General features: G+C 38.8%; 1 protein-coding gene across 1 annotated transcript in view; it reads right to left on the minus strand.

Moving 5' to 3' along the window:
* ANOS1 (anosmin 1) overlaps positions 1 to 21,651 on the minus strand; it is a 229,844-nt gene that overhangs the window by 140,594 nt on the left and 67,599 nt on the right. Inside the window, exon 2 of the mRNA XM_077480835.1 lies at positions 14,770 to 14,817. Within this exon, the coding sequence (XP_077336961.1) occupies positions 14,770 to 14,817 (48 nt within the window). The remainder of the gene's footprint in view (positions 1 to 14,769; positions 14,818 to 21,651) is intronic.

Raw genomic sequence — 21,651 nt, forward strand, 5'->3', positions numbered from 1 at the left:
CCTGGTATGGCCTGCCTAAGACCATCTCTATGCTTTGTTGTTTTTTTTTTTTATATTGCTAAATACATGTTTTGAAAAGCAATGATTTCGAAAACTCAGACCCAGAAATATAGTCTGTGAAGAAAAAATGAATTCCAACTGTTCAGCTGGATGTACTACACAGCTAGTATGACACAGAAAATAGACTAGATTAGCTGAAGGCGCCACACACGTTTCCAATATAACATCAAGACTATTGTCTAGTGTTCACATTCATTGCTGGCATGCTCTTCTGTCTTTCTGAAATGTTATATTGTTAATACATTTATATAGCCATTTTCACAGCATACCATTTAATGGTACTCACCAGCTACTCTATAAATCTTTATTTGTTTAGGCTACTGTAGGATTGTAAAGTTGGAGCTTTTTATGCTAGACAATTCCTTTGCTTGTTTCAAAGACTTTTTCACATTCCTTGAGATAGGATGAACAAATTTAGAATCTAGAAGTGTTATGTGCATTGGGCAAGACAAATTCTGGTAAGGGAGAGGAACCCCTATTTGACAATCTGTCACTCAAAACCTTTTTGAAAAATATAGAAAAAGAAAAATGACATAGCGATGACCCCAGCTGTGCTAGTAGTAGGGCATGAAGCTTGGAACTTCTGTGTAACATCAACCTGATATAATGATGATAATATAAACCTGTGAAGAGAACAGTGTGCTGAACTGTTTAAACTTGAGATCTTGGTTTCCAGATGTACGCCAGTCTCTCAGCTTCAAACCTTGAGTGCCCTCAGATACAGGATTACAGCAGACATGATCAGGCTTGTGTTCCACAACCACTAAACCACTAGGCAACTGTTTTGCCATCATAATATTCCAACCATCATACACAAAACCTTGTTATTGTTTTTTAATTCATCTTCATTGTAAAATATGACTTGACTAAGATGTATATTTTCCATTTTATGGCCCATGGATATTCATAAAAACTGCCCCTAAACAGGTAGTGCTATGTCACACATTGCAATTCTGTAACTGACAACTCGCTAGTGATAGAATCACTAACACACAGCTCGACTTCCTATGAGGTATTGTTCTCTTGCTGCTCCTTCACCAGCAACTGAGATTTTTCAACATTTCAGCTAGCAGAAAGGCTCCTATTAAAGAAGTGGTAGTTGTTGCTTTTTTGTGCCATTGGAAAGGTGCTACCAGCTGTGGGGCAGCTGTTGGGACATGGTCCTTGACCTATAGCAATACAAGCTATAGCGCCTGCATCGCTGGGTTTAGTGTCCGTGAATTAAAATTCAGTGCACAAATTGTTATTAACTACACATGTTTTCCCATGATTAGTAGAAATACAATCGAGTAATACACTAAGTTTATTTACACATTTTTACAATATTCTAAGTCTGTTTAGGATTAGGGCATAGACTATGCTCCACTATACATTTTTCATGTATAAGAGTGATTCTAGAAGAGGGTAATCCCTTAGTACAGCCTTTTTCAACCAGGGTGTCATGGCACCCTGGGGTGCCTTCTGAGTTCTTCAAGGATGCCTTGGCAAAATGTCTAAGCCCTTGTACACACGGTCGGAGATTCCGACAGAATGTTTCCTATCAGACCGTTTTGTCGGATATTCCGACTGTGTGTGGTCTGCATCGGACTGTTTCCGTCGGAATATCCGACGGACCAAGTTTTCCAACTTGCCGGTAAAATTTTCCGACAAAATGCTCCTATCGGACATACTCCAATCATGTGTAGCCTACTCCGACGGACAAAGTGCCAAGCATGCTCAGATCAAATTCCTAGACCAAAGCTATTGGCTACTAGCCTGAACGTAGTCCCGTCGTAACAAAACAACGTCATCACGTTATGTACAATCGGATTTTCCGACAACTTAGTCCGACCGTGTGTATGCAACATCACTTCCGGACCTCTTCCAGAATTAATCAGTCGGAATTACTCCGACGGATTTGGTTGTCGGAATCTCCGACCGTGTGTACAAGGGCTAAAAGTTGCCTCCCATTGCCCAAAACTTGTCGACAAGCCAGAAGATGGCTAAAGCTTGCCTTTTTTTGTTACTCAAAGCCACAGGTTTTAATTGTGCAGCATTATAAACTTGGGCGCTGTGCAGATCAGCTGCTGGCACTCTAACAGCCAATGATGTCGGAGGATGATGAGGAGGACATTGGGTGCCTGAGGATGTCCTTGTTTGCCGCTCTTCATCAGCACTTGGGTCACATTAGCTGAATGAGGGAAAAGAACTGACGGAGAAGAGAAGAGCTGGATTACTAGTCAGTAGTCAAGTGAAAAGGTGTATTTGCTTTGTAAAAATAAATAACTCCGAAAGTGTGTCCTATGTGTGTCGATGCAGCTGCATGCAAAACAATTAGTTTAGTTTGTTAAATTTTAAAATAGGGTGCCTCGAGATTGAATATAACTGTAAACAATGCCTTGGCTGAAAAAGGATCGAAAAACACTGCCTTAGTATAGCAAGAATTGTAAGCTTACATGCCCCAGTATAGTAAGCATCCCTAAGTATGCTTGACATACTAATAAAGGGGAAATCAACATGACAAATGTAGTATTAAACTAAAAATAAATCAAAATGTGGTATTATATAAATTATAGTTTCCCTTTAAATGCTATGGAAGGATATGCAAAAAGCAGTACCAGAACACCAGGCAAATTTTTGCATCACAACTCGTTAAATAAAATTAAATGTCTCATACACTGCTATGAGCTATAGTATATTTTCCACAGTTACCAATTTTCATCTTCTCTTGTTTACCAGACATCAAACCTGGATGGTAAAACCCTGCTGACATGGAAAATTCACAACAATGTAAAGCTAAAGATAATAAATGACATTTATTGCAGCCCCTACAACGGTTTCTACATAAAAGTTCTGCAGAGCTATGCGCATTTTTCACTTTTTTTTTTTAACAATTTTATAGGCTGATGTAAATGTCGCTATAACAGTCAATGCCAATAGTAGTTTTCCATGACTACATTGCATTGTAGTTTATTCTCTTGGACCAAGCCTAAAATTCTTTATAAGACCCATGGTAATATAAAATAAAATTGTCTCAGCCAGCTTTCAACCAGGATGCATTTCAAAGTTTTTCCAACTAATTGCTCTACAACCTGATTTTTATCTTTACCAGCAAGCGGGGCAGTGAACATTTTCTATCTACGAGAGCAGGCGCTGTAGCTCTAATATTTCATCTTGACAAACAATGTAATGAAACCTGTCGGCTTAGAGCATCTGTTCAAAGAACAAACACAAGCACACTATTTCCTGCTGTCAAAGCACAGGGGAAATTTACAACTCAGGGCGCTGAAAAGTAGCCAGGTAAACAAGATCATTTTGTACATGCTATAACCTTCCTTTGGTTGTTGCAAGTAAGTGCTTTGTCTTTGCATATAGCCTGAGGCACTAAAAACTGATTTAAGGAGCATCATAAACAGTACCATGACAATAAACAGCAGCAAGTATTGAAAAAGCCATGGCTTAGGTTAGGGAGATAAAGGAAACTGCAAACACAAACTTGGGCAATGAAAACTAAACATATGATGAAAAAACGTGCAAGCAAATGAACTTGATGGACATTAGTATTTTTCATTGATATTTTTTTTAAATAACAAACATCTCTGTATTTACCTGCTTTGTGCAGGTTTTGTGTGGAATTGAACAGCGCGGCCCCGAACCTCCTCTACCCGGGTCCCCCACTGGTGCTCCTGGCTCCTCCTATCTGTCCAGTGCCCCCCACAGGAAGCTGTTTGCCATGGGGGCACTCATGTGTCCATTGACACAGGCAGACTCTCCCCTGTCCCCCGCTCCCTTGTCACTGGAGTTGATTGACAAGAGTGGGAGCCAATGGTTCCCACTGCTATCAATCTGCCCAATGAGAAGGGAGACAGCAGTGAGAGCCACTGCTCTCGTGCACATTGCTGGATTGGATCGGGCTCAGGTAAAAATAAGGGGGTGCTGGGGGATCCTGCAGCAAAAAAAGTATTTTTACCTTAATGCATAGAATACATTAGGGTAAAAAACCTTGAGGCTTTAGAACCACCTTAACTATGTCACTATAGCCTTTTAAACTTTGTAACCAAGGTTCAAAGGGATCAATAGATGCACAGAACAAAACTGTTGAAATCATATACAAATCTTTTTATTCCAAAGTACTTTATTGAAGTAAAAATTTTTTTTAGAAATAGTCGAACATGCATAACAGTAGTTACATGGACCCAATGGTCTAAGGATATTAAAGAATTGTGTATCAGTCACTAAGAGAAAACCTGTGTGCCAATTATAGGGGCATGATGGTATGTAGTAGTGATTATTTGGGTATGTCGGATAGTGGGATCTGTTGGGATTAGGGTGAGATTTATGTTTCTCTGAAATCACAGTTTGTCTGCTTTCTGTAGGAGCGGGTTCCTGTTGGATGCTATTGTATTGTGATTTGGGGCAGTTTCTTAAGATGAGTTGCAATGACCCTTAGTGTTTCTGAGGGGTAGTATGTTGGGTATATTTTTGTTGTAGTATGTGTCAGCTCGTGTAGGTTTCGTGTGTTTTGTAAGTGGATCATGACCACCAGTCCAGCTGGCAGCCTTGGTTAGTTCCGTTGATTGTGTGTGGGAGGATGTGGGGGAATTGGGGGAGTATATGGTTCTAGGTAAGGTAGGTGTAGGGGTTATGGGGGGTGTGTTTTTTGTGGGGGGGAAAGGTTGTAGAGATGGGGGGTACAGTTGGGATATGAGAAGATGGAATAGACCAAAACAGGGGGGCAAAGGCCTCCTATCTGACCCTGGACTTTGGCCCGTCCATCCTTGATCCTTCAATAGGCCTGATGTTTAGCAATGTGTTATTGGATCGATGAAAGGATGAAATAGGGTATCATTTTAGGTATTGCATGGGTTCATGATTTGGGTGTATTCGGAAGTGGTCTTGAAATGGGACCAGCAGGCCCAGTGGGTGTTGTGTTTGGATATGTTTTCATGGGAGATGGCTATTAGCTCTTCCATTTCAGCAATTTTATTGAGTCTCAGAAACCAATCTTTGGTTGAGGGAGCATTAGATTTGCCCCATAGGACCGGGATACATAGTTTAGCTACATTCAGCATGCACATCATTAAGGATTTAAAATAAGAGCATCTGGGTAGTGTGGTATGGTGTAGTAAGAGTTGGGCAGGGGAGAGGTCTAAGGTGAGGGTGGTTACCTTAGATGTTATGTTGTGAACTTTGTTCCAGAATTTTTGGATAATGGGACAGGACCACCAAATGTGTATATGAGAGCCAGGACCAGATTTGCATCTCCAACACAAGTTTGATGTTGCTAGCGCAAATTTATTAATGAGGGTTGGGACTCTGTACCATCGGTTGAGAACACTTTTAGCATATACAAATCTAAAAGGGGTTGTCATTTCACCTTAATGCATCCTCTACAAATGCTTCAAACAGTGGAGATATTAGAATCTCGTGAGACATAATGAGATTACAGTACTGAAATTCACTGAAACACAGAGATGTCCGTTTATTAAGCAGTGATGAATTATCAAAGCTCTGTGCAGGGACATTCCTGGAGGAGACCCTCACCTAGTTAATAAAATATCTGTTCCCCTACACTATATATATATACATATATATATATATATATATATATATATATATATATATATATATATAGATATATACATACAGTGGGGCAAAAAAGTATGTAGTCAGCCACCAATTGTGCAAGTTCGCCCACTTAAAAAGATGAGAGAGGCCTGTAATTGTCATCATAGGTATACCACAACTATGAGAGACAAAATGTGGAAACAAATCCAGACAATCACATTGTCTGATTTTTGAAAGAATTTATTTGCAAATTATGGTGGAAAATAAGAAGTTGGTCACCTACAAACAAGCAAGATTTCTGGCTCTCACAGACCTGTATCTTGTTATTTAAGAGGCTCCTCTGTCCTCCATTACCTGTATTAATGTCACCCGTTTGAACTTGTTATCAGTATAAAAGACACCTGTCCACAACCTCAAAAAGTCATACTCCAAACTCCACTATGGTGAAGACCAAAGAGCTGTCGAAGGACACCAGAAACAAAATTGTAAAATTTAAGTGGGAGAACTTGCACAATTGGTGGCTGACTAAATACTTTTTTGCCCCACTGTACATATATACATATATATATATATTTTATATAAAGGAGAAGCGATCTATACCACTTCATAAACTGGCATTGAGAGGAGAACGATCTCCTCTGTGAATGCCGGAGAATGGAGCAGTGAAAAATTGCCCCGACTTGTTCAAGCCCTGACTTGTTCACGGCCCGACTTAGTAGGGGTAGGCGGAACACTTTGGTGGGGGTGGGTCAGCCCGACACTTGACCTTTGACCTCTGGGGGACATGCCTGCTGAACTTTGACCTTTGGTGGAGGTTCCTATTCCAATAGGGAATTCCAATTCCTGAGTCCTAACCTTGTTCTTCTAGGGGAAACCCTAACCCCCTAACACCCTAACCATAACCCCCTAAAACCCTAGGCCTAACCCTAACCCTAACTATTAACCCTAACCCTAACTCTTAACCCTAACCCTAAGTCCTAACCCTAGCCCCAAATAACCTTTGACATATGAACTTTAACCTTAACTCTAACACTGTTTTATAAATGGACATCATAATAATGTATGTTTCTGTGTCATTATTGGTCAAGGCTATTTGTTATGGGATGTGAATGCATTCACTTCTCAGCAGTCAAGCTCTGTAATCCTCCCCTATCAATACAACAAGCCTCAGATGTAAAAACACAAAGACATTTGCTACTTCTCTCACCTTCACTAAAAACTACTGCTAGAGTTTAATTGGTTAGTATGCCTGATACTTTCATTTTTCATTTCCACACTTTTTACAAAATGACACAATGACAGCAAGGTAAAATGTATTCAATGTTGTATGCAGTTCACAAAAAAAAGAAGAAGGAACGTAAAATATGACCATGGTTACCACAGAATAAGTTGTCCATGACAATGAACATTACCAAGATAGTCTAGAAATTGCTATAGCTATGTTTTATTCAGTGTAAATGACTTTTTTATTATTATTATGGCTGACTAGAGGGAGAAAAGAACTATATTTCTATTTCAGTGACAGAAGATAAAACTCTTTGCTTGAGATATACTGTATCCAACCCTCCTTTTACAGTATTACAACGAGAGCAATAAATATAACCTGCAGTGATCCTATTCTTGGGCCATGCTGCTGTGCTGAAGTGTCAAGGAATCTTGTACAGACAGAAGGTATTCTTTGAACAAAATGCTAACCAGTATCATCCATTCAGAGAAGATACTCAGTCTTACATGTTATTATTTTTTATAATTTAAACTGGATTTGACCCAGACGGAAAGCACTGCCATTTGAGATGGAGATCAATTTAGGAGGGACAAGGAAAAAAAGTCAATAATGTAGTATATTCGTCCACCTTCTTTCTGTTCTTGACTATTATCCTCTGTCAAAGGCTAAAGACCAAGAATCTCAGGAGGATCATAAAAGAAAATGATCCATAAACGGCAGACCACTTCTGTAATGTGGACATTACTAATCTGATTAGGCGAAGTGTTTAAATGGTGGCCAAGTATTTGACTGCAGATTTAATCTACAGCCATATTAAATAATCAGGTGGGAGAAAGCTATATATTTCACAAAGTCCTTCACATTAATCTTGTTGATTTAATCACTGAAGGGATTCCATTAAATGGAGGCAGATGTACATTCTCATTAATCAAGTGGGTTCATGCTGCTAGCTTTAGGTCAGTACAATTTTAGTGGAGTGTAATCTGTAATCACAGACTTTTAAATTGTGGCTGACGCACTTGACAAATATGTCACTACTAAAAGTATGAAATTTCACTGTCTATAAAAAAAAAAGTATAATGTGAATATTTATATTACTTAACATTACATTGTAACAAACTATAAAAAATACACATAACGTAAGCAATTTATTATTTTCTTTTAAAGCAAACCTATGGCCTGGTTAAAGTTTGGAACTTGGCTATTGCATAAAAATGTTGGCAATTCCAAGTGGCATCGTTTTTACATCAGTTTGAGATGCTTCACTGATCATTCAGAATTTATGAATTTGGCCTGCAGTTGACCTCCTTCTAACCTGCATTTGACCATCTCCAAGCAGTTTTATTTTCCATAGATTTGTATGGGAATGCAAAAGCTATATAACTTGAACAAATACCCATCAACACAGGCCTTTGTTTCTTTTTTTTTTTTTCAGTTTTTTATGCTGCTTGCTGCAGTGTTGCGTGTGGACTTCTTGAGATCCTGACTGTGTGGTTGATCAAATAAATTTACCAGCATGCAGGAATGAGCTTGCTCATGTTATCAGCTTTAATAATGGGAACTACAGAGATCACACAGTAATTAAACTACATAAAAATGTTGCTGTAAGTCATAAAGAAACATACTTTGATCATATGCCTAGATCTAGAACCAGCCTGAAGGATAATAATGATTAGTTAAAGATAACCAAACCCTTATACCACCTACACCTCTAAACAGTAAAATGAACAAGACACACAAAAGGGAGACGGGGCAAAAAAGGGGGGCAGCAGTGGGACTTTATATGAAACAAGACATTGGGGGTCAATTAAATCAATCAATAAAATAGTATTTTATTGGCGTTGCACGGGGAGATACTACAATACATTAACAATACGTCAATACTGTAATACATAAATCTTTTTGCAGAAAAAAAATATACAATAAGATGAAATGTAAGTAGATAATAAATAGTAAATAAATATATATAAATAAATACTAAATAAAAAAATATGTAGAAAAATATATATATATAATAGTAACATAGTCAATTCATAATATATAAGCATTAATATATATATACTTCATATTATCATAACGTAATTGCACATCATTGGTAGCCGATCAATAGTATATCCCAAAGTGCATATATAGTGGAAACCAATAAAATGAATTGATGATTTAAATAGATACATCAAACCCATGGGGGAATCTTGGTTATTGGGGCATAACATCCATTAGTAAAAAGCTCGACGCGTTTCGTGGACTGTTTCCACTCATCAGGAGCCGCTATAAAAAATTGGGGGTACCTGTGATAAAGACATATACTGAGTATTAAAAATCAATGGTAATTGATTATAAAGGAAAAGAGGGGGCATACGAAGTGGTTCCATCCACTCTTACCTATGGAATAACAAAAATTGCATATGGATCTCATGGTAGTACGATTTTAGATCGGAGGCATAGTTGAGGGGGAATCTGCATCTTTCCGGGAGTTGAGGTGACATCCGAGAAGCCGGCAAGCAGGCCAGAAGTGAGAAGGTCCTAAATGTGACTGGGATGTACTCAAGTTAAGTATGTGTAGTGAAGGGAAACTAAGGGACCTAAAAAAGAGAGAGAGGGGATGATGTAATGAGGGATCTAAAATCGTACTACCATGAGATCCATATGCAATTTTTGTTATTCCATAGGTAAGAGTGGATGGGACCACTTCGTATGCCCCCTCTTTTCCTTTATAATCAATTACCATTGATTTTTAATACTCAGTATATGTCTTTATCACAGGTACCCCCAATTTTTTATAGCGGCTCCTGATGAGTGGAAACAGTCCACGAAACGCGTCAAGCTTTTTACTAATGGATGTTATGCCCCAATAACCAAGATTCCCCCATGGGTTTGATGTATCTATTTAAATCATCAATTCATTTTATTGGTTTCCACTATATATGCACTTTGGGATATACTATTGATCGGCTACCAATGATGTGCAATTACGTTATGATAATATGAAGTATATATATTAATGCTTATATATTATGAATTGACTATGTTACTATTATATATATATTTTTCTACATATTTTTTATTTAGTATTTATTTATATATATTTATTTACTATTTATTATCTACTTACATTTCATCTTATTGTATATTTTTTTTCTGCAAAAAGATTTATGTATTACAGTATTGACGTATTGTTAATGTATTGTAGTATCTCCCCGTGCAACGCCAATAAAATACTATTTTATTGATTGATTTAATTGACCCCCAATGTCTTGTTTCATATAAAGTCCCACTGCTGCCCCCCTTTTTTGCCCCGTCTCCCTTTTGTGTGTCTAAATAATAGGGATGGAGCTCTGTGTACCGGATGGTCACGGCTCATATAAAGTCCCACCTGTATCCTTTCTATACTTACTGATTAGGGATGGAAACAACACATTGGTTATTCAGGTTTACTCTTTGGTCATAAGTGGGCACGATATCCACTTTAGCCAATATAATTATCTACTATATTGGCCAGTACCCTGTGCTTTTTAGGAGGTCATGTATTATTAATATATTTTTATCTTGTTCTTTCTCTGAGGGGTGACCTCATCTACCTCCGGGAGTTGCGACGCACACCGTGGCTATCCCCCACCTACGTGACCGTCAGGTCTTTGGTGTGGGGGGGGCTCGCCTTCGCTGTGCGTCGGCGCCACGCCCACACGCCTTACGTCCGGCGTCAGTTGTGACGCTGAACACTGACGTGTTTGTTCCAACTCCGCTCAGCACGAGGGCTGTTGGGCTCTCTCATGTGAGCGCAAGTCGTTCGGATGCGGGCACCTTTGCTCTCTGAGCTGTGCATTTTCAGCGTGACGTTGGTCACATCCCCGCCGGTGTTGCAGGCTACTTTCATCACTCATCTTCTATTCGAAGGACATTCTTCATTTCAATAAGGTTTTTTTCTTAAACGTGTCACCCCTCTTCACACACCATTCTTATCCCAGGTACCTCGTACCTCTGGTGTTGAGTCTCTTCATCTTTGTGGTGTTATAGTCACTGTGGTTTGCTCCAGTTCTGTGTCCACTTTTTACACACTTTGTTCGCACCTGGGATAACTATTCTTACCCAATTCTCACTGCTTCACTTATAATTTCTCTTTGTTCTTTCCATACATTATTACTATTTAACCCGCTCCCCCCCTTCCCCCACCCCACTTTACCCTCATTACATCATCCCCTCTCTCTCTTTTTTAGGTCCCTTAGTTTCCCTTCACTACACATACTTAACTTGAGTACATCCCAGTCACATTTAGGACCTTCTCACTTCTGGCCTGCCTGCCGGCTTCTCGGATGTCACCTCAACTCCCGGAAAGATGCAGATTCCCCCTCAACTATGCCTCCGATCTAAAATCGTACTACCATGAGATCCATATGCAATTTTTGTTATTCCATAGGTAAGAGTGGATGGGACCACTTCGTATGCCCCCTCTTTTCCTTTATAATCAATTACCATTGATTTTTAATACTCAGTATATGTCTTTATCACAGGTACCCCCAATTTTTTATAGCGGCTCCTGATGAGTGGAAACAGTCCACGAAACGCGTCAAGCTTTTTACTAATGGATTTTATGCCCCAATAACCAAGATTCCCCCATGGGTTTGATGTATCTATTTAAATCATCAATTCATTTTATTGGTTTCCACTATATATGCACTTTGGGATATACTATTGATCGGCTACCAATGATGTGCAATTACGTTATGATAATATGAAGTATATATATTAATGCTTATATATTATGAATTGACTATGTTACTATTATATATATATTTTTCTACATATTTTTTATTTAGTATTTATTTATATATATTTATTTACTATTTATTATCTACTTACATTTCATCTTATTGTATATTTTTTTTTCTGCAAAAAGATTTATGTATTACAGTATTGACGTATTGTTAATGTATTGTAGTATCTCCCCGTGCAACGCCAATAAAATACTATTTTATTGATTGATTTAATTGACCCCCAATGTCTTGTTTCATATAAAGTCCCACTGCTGCCCCCCTTTTTTGCCCCGTCTCCCTTTTGTGTGTCTAAATAATAGGGATGGAGCTCTGTGTACCGGATGGTCACGGCTCATATAAAGTCCCACCTGTATCCTTTCTATACTTAGTAAAATGAACAAATTGTAAGAGGGTCTTATTCATCTAAATTTGTGGGAACGTGTTCACCTGTGGATTAAAAACAAATCAATAAAAATTGCAACTATTTTCCAATGTAATGTTTTACATTTTGATTTGCATTTGATCCAGCTATTATTGTCTACAACTGTCAAAAAATTTAACTGTTGCTTCCTTGCAACCATGCTAACAAAATGGTATCCTGTACATACTTCCTCAGAAGTGCTTATTTTCTGTTCATATGACTGGCTCTCCATAGTTTTACACTTATTACAACAATGAGATTGAACAAGTGATTATAACAGCGGACACTTTATTTTAGCACTCTCATTTACTTTCATTTTAAGTTTAGACGAATATATGAAGTTAAAGGGAATACCCTAGCTCTGTTTCTGCAAATAGAAGCAGGTAAGAAGTGACCCTCTTACCACTGTAGAAAAAATTCAGAATTAGCAATAGGTGTCCAGGACACTGTCCTCTTTCTTAGAAAAGTCTGGCCTGTGCCACCCCTACAATTATTTTTATTATTATTATTATTACTACTAATACTATGTGGCCTACTGTGTGGCCCCCTATTGGTTCACCTTGATAAATAACCCCAATGTTTAATAATGCAAGATTTGCATTTTGGAGTACTTTGTCTTTCATGGGTCTTATGACATGTATAACATTACCTGAAAGTGCATCTACTTTATTATGACTGTCTTTTAGGAAAAGTTTAAAATAGAAAGGGCTATTTTAAATGAGGATATTTTCTTCATAAAAAAAATACAGATTTTTTTTAGTTCTTAAGTAGGACATTTCTCACGTTTGATAACTGCACTTTTTTGTTTACATTTCCTCAGTTTTCAGACTAGCAGAACAAAACAGGAATTATGTATAATATGGATATATATATCCTGAATTCCTACATACAGTATTACAGATTCAGTGTGTAAGCTACAGCTTGATAGTCATTCTTAATTACCAATCATTGGATTTCCCATTAAAGTTATTTATCAATAAAATATATATATATTTTTATATACTCTCGTCCAATTTGCCTCTAAAGTCCGATCTAGGGCCATTTTGGTCCTCCTTTTCTTTAAAAATTACCCATTAAAGTCCCTCTTGCTATATACCTTAAGCTACTGTACTAAGCCCTGCACAGAGGCTGTGTACGCCATTTACTACTCCTTCTTTCAAGACATGGTCTTCTAAAAATCCCTTACAGCTGTGAAAACTTTGAAAAATGTACTTTACTTTCAAACTTCGAATGAAATATTGTCCAATGTTAGTCATTGATTAATGAAGAAAGTTTGGAATTTAAGTGATAGCCTTTATTGGCCAAATTATGTTATTAAAGATCCAAGGTTTCAGTAATACCTAGATCCCTTTGCCAGGCTTTATACAAAGGGATCTGGGTTATTCTGAAAACTTGCATTAACCTAAATGAGCCAATAAGGTTTATCACTTAAATGCAAAACCTTCAAAAGTCTAATATCCATTAAGTCTGCCCAGATACAATTATACCATCTCAACTTTCTTGATTCGCTGCATTTTTTTTTCTTCACACCAAAAAGCTTGCAACATACACACTTAGCCCTTGTACACACAATCGGAGATTCAGACGGAATGTGTCCGATCAGAGCGTTTTGTCGGATATTCCGACTGTGGTCTGCATCAGACTGTTTCCGTTGGAATATCCGTCGGACCAACTTTTCCAACTTGCTGGAAATATTTTCCAACAAAATGCTCCGATCGGACATACTCCGATCATGTGTAGAGAATTCCGATGGGACAAAGTGCCACACATGCTCAGATACAATTCCTAGATCAAAGCTATTGGCTACTAGCCTGAACGTAGTCCCATCGTAACGAAATTACGTCATCACGTTCTGAAAGATTGGATTTTCCGACAACTTTGTCCGACCGTGTGTATGCAACAGTTTCGGACAAGATCCATCGGACAAAATCCGACGGATTTGGTCGTCGGAATCTCCGACCGTGTGTACAAGGGCTTAGTGTTGGATGGAAAACCATAAGAAATAGCAATCATCACTTTACAACAGAACACCATGCAAGCTGCAAAATACAAAGTTGCTTGAGCCAGGTGGCTCCACAATATTTTAAACTAAAACCCTTGTTTTATGTTTAATACTCTAAAAGAACATTCACCCAACTATCCAGGCAGAAACTGAGCTTGTAGTAGGATATAAAAATGCAGAAAACATGACAAACCTTTACTTAGAATGCTTTAATTTCTCATGCACGATCATCTCAATTTATGTACAATAGAGCATTCCCATCATTATTTGAGAATTACAGTAGAATTAACACAGTGTTTGATGTAACGCATCTTTCATCTATACAGCTTAATAAGATTTCTGCCTCATAGAATCAGTTAGTCATGAGTTGATGTGTTCTCTGGGTTTTTTTGTGTCAGAGCCTTGGTAAATAATAGAATATAGCTGTCTTAAACCTCTAAAGCATTAAAAGGTATCTGAAATGATTTGCAGCCCCTCCCAGAGGACACAAATGGGTTAAATGAACAAGAGTTCTCAGTTCTATTCTGAACTTGTCAAGTCTTGAATAAGCACTATCACTGAAAAGCAATGTTTAAATGGAGCCCTCAACAGTGAAGGAGTTATTATGGTACTTAAAAAGCCTTGGGAGTAACGACAGAAGGATGAATCACACAAAGAGAGAACATTTTTCCACATCAACTATTAATGGCTCATTTTTCTCACTTTCTCTTTTTTATTTAAAGAAACAACAATCATGAAAGCACCAGAAAAAGATGCGTTTTACCTTTGAACATTGCTTGTGATTCTGGCACCAAATCAAAGAACTGTTGTTCTGTAACAAAAGCAGAAAGTTCAGTTAGAAAGTTGAAATCAACCCCGGGCTATTTCTACAATAATTAACATGAATGCATTTAAAAGGGAATGGTTCATTTTTGGGGAGGTAATTTAATCATTATTTGGAGAGCTGTCATAATTTGTGGACTCATGGGCATCACTAGAGCCACCAGGTTTAAATATACCATTCAGCATTAAAGTGTTTGTAAGCTCTCCCCCACAACTTTTTCCCATGTAAATCAGCATAAAAAACCTTAATGAACATTGCTTGTAGATATCTCCTTACTTGCTTAGTATTGTTCTAATCCTTTTGGTTTTTTCGAATGATGTCACTGAGCATGCCCAGATCTCCCCTGATTTACGACACACTCTGTATGTGCTTGTCTATCTGTTATCAGGACTTCCTACGGCACATGATACTGAACTCCCAGGAGGCTGCATAATCACTCAGAGCTTCCTCCTACACTCCATGTGACCATATGACATCACATGCAGTGTAAAGCAGGGCATGGGACAGTATTACTGCAGTCTTATCAGCTGAAGCTGATAAGACTCACACAGACAAACACTCGATAATCAGCACAAGTAAATACTATGAAATAAAACAAGTCAGCTATGAACAGGGAAGCAAGGTTAACATAGAAACGTTGGATTGAGAAGGAGGCTTGGTTAACAGTACAGGAAGTGCTCAATGTAAGGGCGGAAATACACTCTACTGTGGACTCAGAAAACAATACTTAAGATGGTGCTGCCTAACCCCTGGAAACAAGTTTTTTAAAGTTTCTTTAAACAGTAAGTAATATCCGATTTGAGCTGGATTACAGTGGCTATAGTTTGATAATTACTTATTATAATGGACTAAATGAAAAAAAGCATCAGAGTGGGAGAGTTCACTTCCTCTTTAATATTGATTTGTATGTTTTGTCACCAGTCTGTAGTATCATATTGGTCAGTCCTCCAGGTTGTACAATCCTGCTTTCTACAAATTGGGGTTGGTTTACTAAAGGCAAATTAACTGTCCAATGTTGCAAGGGAATAATCCCTGGAGTTTAGTGAATGCAGTGAAGCAAAGTGTACCCAATCATGTGCAAGGAAAATAAAAAAAATAAAAAATGTATGCTTGAGCATTTTTGGATAATGGAAGTAAGCAGATCTTTGCCTCATTCACTTACCTCTGAGAATAATTCCATTGCAAAGCACAATTTCCCTTGCAAAGTGAGCTGTCTTTTTGCCTTTAAAAAGTGTAATTTCTCATGTAATGTCATCTTTTAGCTGAGCGTTTTCGTGGACAATTAAGTTTGCTATAAATGAGAGATGGCAATTTCAGGACAAGTGGCCAGACACATGTGGGTAACAAAATAGGTGTGTGCAGCTGTTCATTCACAAACTGAAGCATAGTAAACACAGTCTACTATGCTTTAGTTACGAATGGACACAATGAGTGAGTGTGTTCACTGTGTTCATTTAGAAAAAGAAGTGGCTAGTACATTACATTACAACTTACTAACCTCTTTGCCTGCTCTCCATCCTGAAACATCCCCCGCAGCTGGGGGGGGGGGAGGAGTGAAGCCAGCAGTACTATGGGGCAGAGGGGGCCAACATGTGGGTGAACCCTGGCAGTAGGCGGATTCAGCACTGCACGCCTATGGATAACAAACATTTGTAACAGCTATACTCTGAGGAGGACAAGAGTATGTCACCTTGTTGTCATGGTAAATATTAATGCATAGCCACCTAATGTTCCAGGAGAATACGAAATACAAATATGAATAGATTTTTAGAATAGAATACAAAATGATTTTTAGTACCTTTTAGATAAATGTATGTTCAGAGTTATATTCAAAGCCTTTCTCAATCCACTAAATAAACAATATGTGGTGATCAGTCTTATGAAAGTAGTGCCACATTACCTATTCTTAGCATATGGCATATAAAAGTGCAAAGCAAAATTATATAAAACAATCCAATAATATCATTATTCTGTGATACATATTCAATTAGATTATAGAGATTTAACAGTGCTATGTGCATATGTAAACAACCAGACCATAGTGCTTTGCAGGACTTAGTTAGCAATCGTTTCATTATACAAGGCACTTAAACGTCAACTCAACATCTGCAATAAGATCTTGTAACTAAGCAGTATGATAGACTCACAGAAGACTTGGCAGAGTAAGACAGTTACAGGCCAACAGCCTAAAAGTTAAGAAGAGATTAGTGTAGTAGTTAAGTTGCTGGCCCTGTTCTGTGGTCAGTAATTGCCAAACCAAAACTCGGCTAAATGTTGTTGCTGGAATAGATTCAAATTATTCAAAGCAAAAAAAAAAAAAAAAACATGAACCTCTACCAATATCAATGTCAATGCTTTGATTTAAATGTTAATAGTAACAGTAACATCATGGCATCTCTAATTAAAAATGTGCCGTGTTAAGCTTCCAGTAACATAAATCAACTTTATTAACTCATAGGAATATTTTAATAATGGAGCTATGCATATTTTTTCAAAAGGTGTAAAAGAAAATATGTTTGCAACTTGTTATGCCTTCTCATATCTCAGGATGCATAATCAACTTTCCTAGATTATTAGTAAGATTAGATTCCACTGAACTGTCTTGCAGAACAAATTCCCACCATCCTGCAGATCTGACAAGCGTCCCACTGCTGGCCAGGTGCTGGCTGTACATGGTGGGCTGCACTTTGACTCCTTTGCATGGAAGTACCCACTTTCCTTGAACAAGCGCAGAAATTCTGTCAACCATCCACTATCATGTGACAAGATCTTCTTGGGTCTGCCATGGCATATGCATGCAAGGTTCTACTGCAGCTGCACCAGTGACCTGGACATCTACTACAGCTGAACTGTAACCAGGACATCTCCTACAGCTGAACTGTAACCTGGACATCTACTACAGATGAACTGTAACCAGGACATCTCCTACAGCTGAACTGTAACCTGGACATCTACTACAGCTGAACTGTAACCTGGACATCTACTACAGCTGAACTGTAACCTGGACATCTACTACAGCTGCAACTGGGACCTGGACATCTACTACAGCTGCACTAGTGACCTGGACATCTACTACAGCTGCAACTGTGGCCTGGACATCTACTACAGCTTAACTGTAACTAGGACATCTACTACAGCTGCAACTGGGACCTGGACATCTACTACAGCTGCACCAGTGACCTGGACATCTACTACAGCTGTAACTATGGCCTGGACATCTACTACAGCTGAACTGTAACCAGGAAATCTACTACAGCTGCAACTGTGGCCCGGACATCTACTACAGCTGAACTGTAACAAGGACATCTACTACAGCTGCAACTGGGACCTGGACATCAGTGCAAATCTCAACATATGAGTAAGAGTCATCCGCTATTATCCATTATTCTTCTCCACCCATACCTTTAACTGGACCTTCAGCGCCCCACCATTTCCTCTGTCTCTTTACCATTACCCCACCTGTACCTCTCTATACCGGAGTGTGATGTGAGTGATAGACCCTTCCCTTATACCTGTCATTGTATTTTACTCCTTACTGTATGTGCACCCCTATGCTCTCCTGCAGCCTCATCCTGGGCACCAGTGCACACTTCCAAACAGTCACAGATTCCACAAGACCCTCCAAGGTTTTTAAAATAATTCTGGCATCGCTTACATCCAGCTGAAAGCTCTGGTGCTGGAATGCTCATTCTTGCACCTAGTTTTGGCTCTCCCTTTGGCAGGGGGAGGCAGTGGTGCAGGATGCAGAATGTGGACAGGTAAGTAATCCACTGGACGCCAATGACCTTCACTGAGCTCCTCTCTCTCTCTATAGTGCATCAGTGCCCCCTCCCCTCACAAAACATTGTACCAGTGCCTCCATCACTTCCTCCTCCTAGCACTAATGCCCCCCCCCCCCCACCATTCACGGAGTATTAGTGCTCTCCTCACCCTTCACAGGGTACTAGTGCCCCTCCTGTTCCCCACAAAGTGGCACTAGCCATTTTTATTTATTTTTTACAAACAATTTTATTATTATAAAAGGCACAAACATATACATTGTGCAATAATTACATTATGGATATTGTTCAGTGAACAAGAGAAGGCACAACAAAATTACAATGCTAATATATAGTTATAGAAAAAATTGAAACATACACTGAGCTTAATAAAATGCAGACTAGAAAGCTTCTACATACATTATATCATGCTTAAAAGCATGAAACTGGCATGAAGGTCAGACAGTATAATATAAAGATCGTGCATGAAATATCAAATGTAGGACAGAAGACCAAATGAAATCTAAAGAGAGAAAAAAATCAGACCGGATAAGCATCCCAATAAACCAAATTTTCAGAAAAGGTGTCATAGAATTTATAGGACATATATATATAGGACATAGGAGAATATAGTCATTCGTTTAATCGTCTCCACCCTAGACAATACTTGGGAACAAGGTGCCAATTAAGTGCTATCATCCATTGTATACAACTAAATAATGTGTGCAACAATCTCTCACATGAGGTACGTACCCCGGGGATTAGAGCAAACAAAAGGCACATTGGTTAAAGGGTAGCTCTACTTTCGTGGGGAAAAAAATAGCAAATGAAGAAAAAATACTATAAAGGATATAATTGAGACACTAATCATATTGTAATTGAATGTTATAAAAAATGATCTTTCCTTTTCAATCTTCAGCTCTGTAATTTTCTGAGAATGGATTGCAATATGGCTACCTGGGGTTGTTCTGTACACAGAGTGTGTACTGACCACTCCCCAGAAACATAATTTCCTGCTTGTGTGATTGGCTCACAAATTTTCCCAGAAATCTGCACTAAGATACAAGTCAAATTTCAGGCATCCCCTGCAACAAAAAAATGTATTTTTTGGAAACTTTCAATAGAAGCATGTCTAAAGGGATGCAGGCCCAGAAGATTTCCTCATTAGTGCCCAGTTGCTGCCACACCTGACAGTTAATTATGAAACCACTCCCATTAGACCCACTCAGAACCGAGGCACACACAAACACAAATGGATTTCTTCAGAATAACAAAGTAGTAGTAATCTGCAACAGTGTTTGTTATACTGCTTCAATGCACATAGATCACCCAGAGGGGAATGTTTTTTTTCTCAACAAAAGTAGAGTTACACTTTAAGGATAGACTGGAGCCATCTATTAGGGCAAATCTAGTTGCAGCTTTCTGCCACAGTGGGTGGAGTGCTTTACAACTCCAAAAGATATGAATAAATGTACCACGATCCAGGCACACACAAAAGCAATTCAGGGGAATATTGGGATAGACAGCTGAGTTTTTCTGTCCACTCCCTTCTATGTACTTGTATAAAGATGGCCATACACTAAGTATCAGGGAAATAGGCGCATTCCCAGACACAATAATGCAGGAATCGCGAACCAGCCCAGGCAGAGGCATGCTGGCACGAACCAATGCACAAGGATGTGCAGTGCTTTGAACAGGTGAACACACATGCGTGGCGGTACACGCACAGTGTGATAGTGGCGCCACTGCCTATTTAAACCTGCTGCTGACAATGGTGCATTGCTAGTTTATCGTCAGCTTCCCTCTGTGTTCCTGTGATTTGTAAATCCTGCTTATCAGATTTCCTGTGTACCGACCCGGTTTGCCTTGACCTGCTTTTCTTGATCTCCTGGCTTGACCTCTTGGCTTGTATTCTGACTTTGTCCCTGCTTGCTCCCTGCATCTGATTTCAGCCTGGCTTATGGACTGTGACTTTACCTGTATCCTGTGCAAAGACCCAGCTGGCTCCTGTTTATGCTTATATGTACTGTGTTACTGTAAATGACCCCTGGCTTGGCACCCGACTCAGCCATCCAGTCTGCTCCACTGGTCCGTACCTCCAGGACCATCTAAGCATGCCTACCCTTCAGTGTACCCTGCCTGTTCCAGCAAGCTCCTGGCAACCAGCTTCAGCAACCAGGCAACTCATGCTTCTGTGGGCACCACACTCCCTGTTTCACCTCCAGGGGTGTCCTGCATTCGGCCGCAAGGGGAGCCCTCCCAGGATCTCAGCCTCATACCAAGTTCCTGACACTATGCAATCTGATTGTGTATTTAGTGATAAGGGTGATCACTGATTGATTGATTGCATTTCTTTAAAAAAAAAAAAACGTGCACCTGGGAATGGAAGGGTGGATGATGAAGGGTGTGTGCTGGTCAACTCCTTCCTGTGTCATGACCTCTAATCTGATCAGGAAGAGGACATTACTAATGGAAATGTCTGGATACATGGATTAACACAAGAAAAAGTAAGTGACTGTAAATTTAATGGAAATCTTTGATATTTTTTTTTTTCAAAAACAGTACATGAATGCTATATTGGTGCATGAAAGGTGGAATTTAAAAAAACAAAAGTGTACAAAAGTGAACTTACCCTTTAAGTGTGGACCATCTAGTGCCTCTAAATTTGTGTTGTCTGCTAGAAATTCTGAATTGTGCTAAACCTTTTGGACATTTCTATTAGTCACAAGTCAAATATTGATGCAGGATTGCAGGTACACAGACATAGAATTGCTATTGCCCAATTCAGCTGATGGCAGACAAATCAAACAAGTTAGTCTAATTTGTAGGTACCAGCAAACCGTCCTAATAAATCATCATTGTAGGAATATCTGAAGTAGAAAACTAGCCTTGTAAAAATCAATTGACAAAAAAAAAAAGACTTGCATGTTCTAGTGATATGACATTTCATGTCTAGAGCCATCTTTACAAGAGATTGCACCATGACAGATATATCTGTAAATGTGTTATTCAACTATGTATTTGTTTTAATTGATATCTAATTGCAGTGCTTATTACTATAACA

Source organism: Lithobates pipiens, unplaced genomic scaffold (assembly GCF_037356315.1).
Source record: "Lithobates pipiens isolate NorthernLeopardFrog02 unplaced genomic scaffold, aLitPip1_a1.2 Scaffold_16, whole genome shotgun sequence".
Lineage (NCBI taxonomy): Eukaryota > Metazoa > Chordata > Amphibia > Anura > Ranidae > Lithobates > Lithobates pipiens.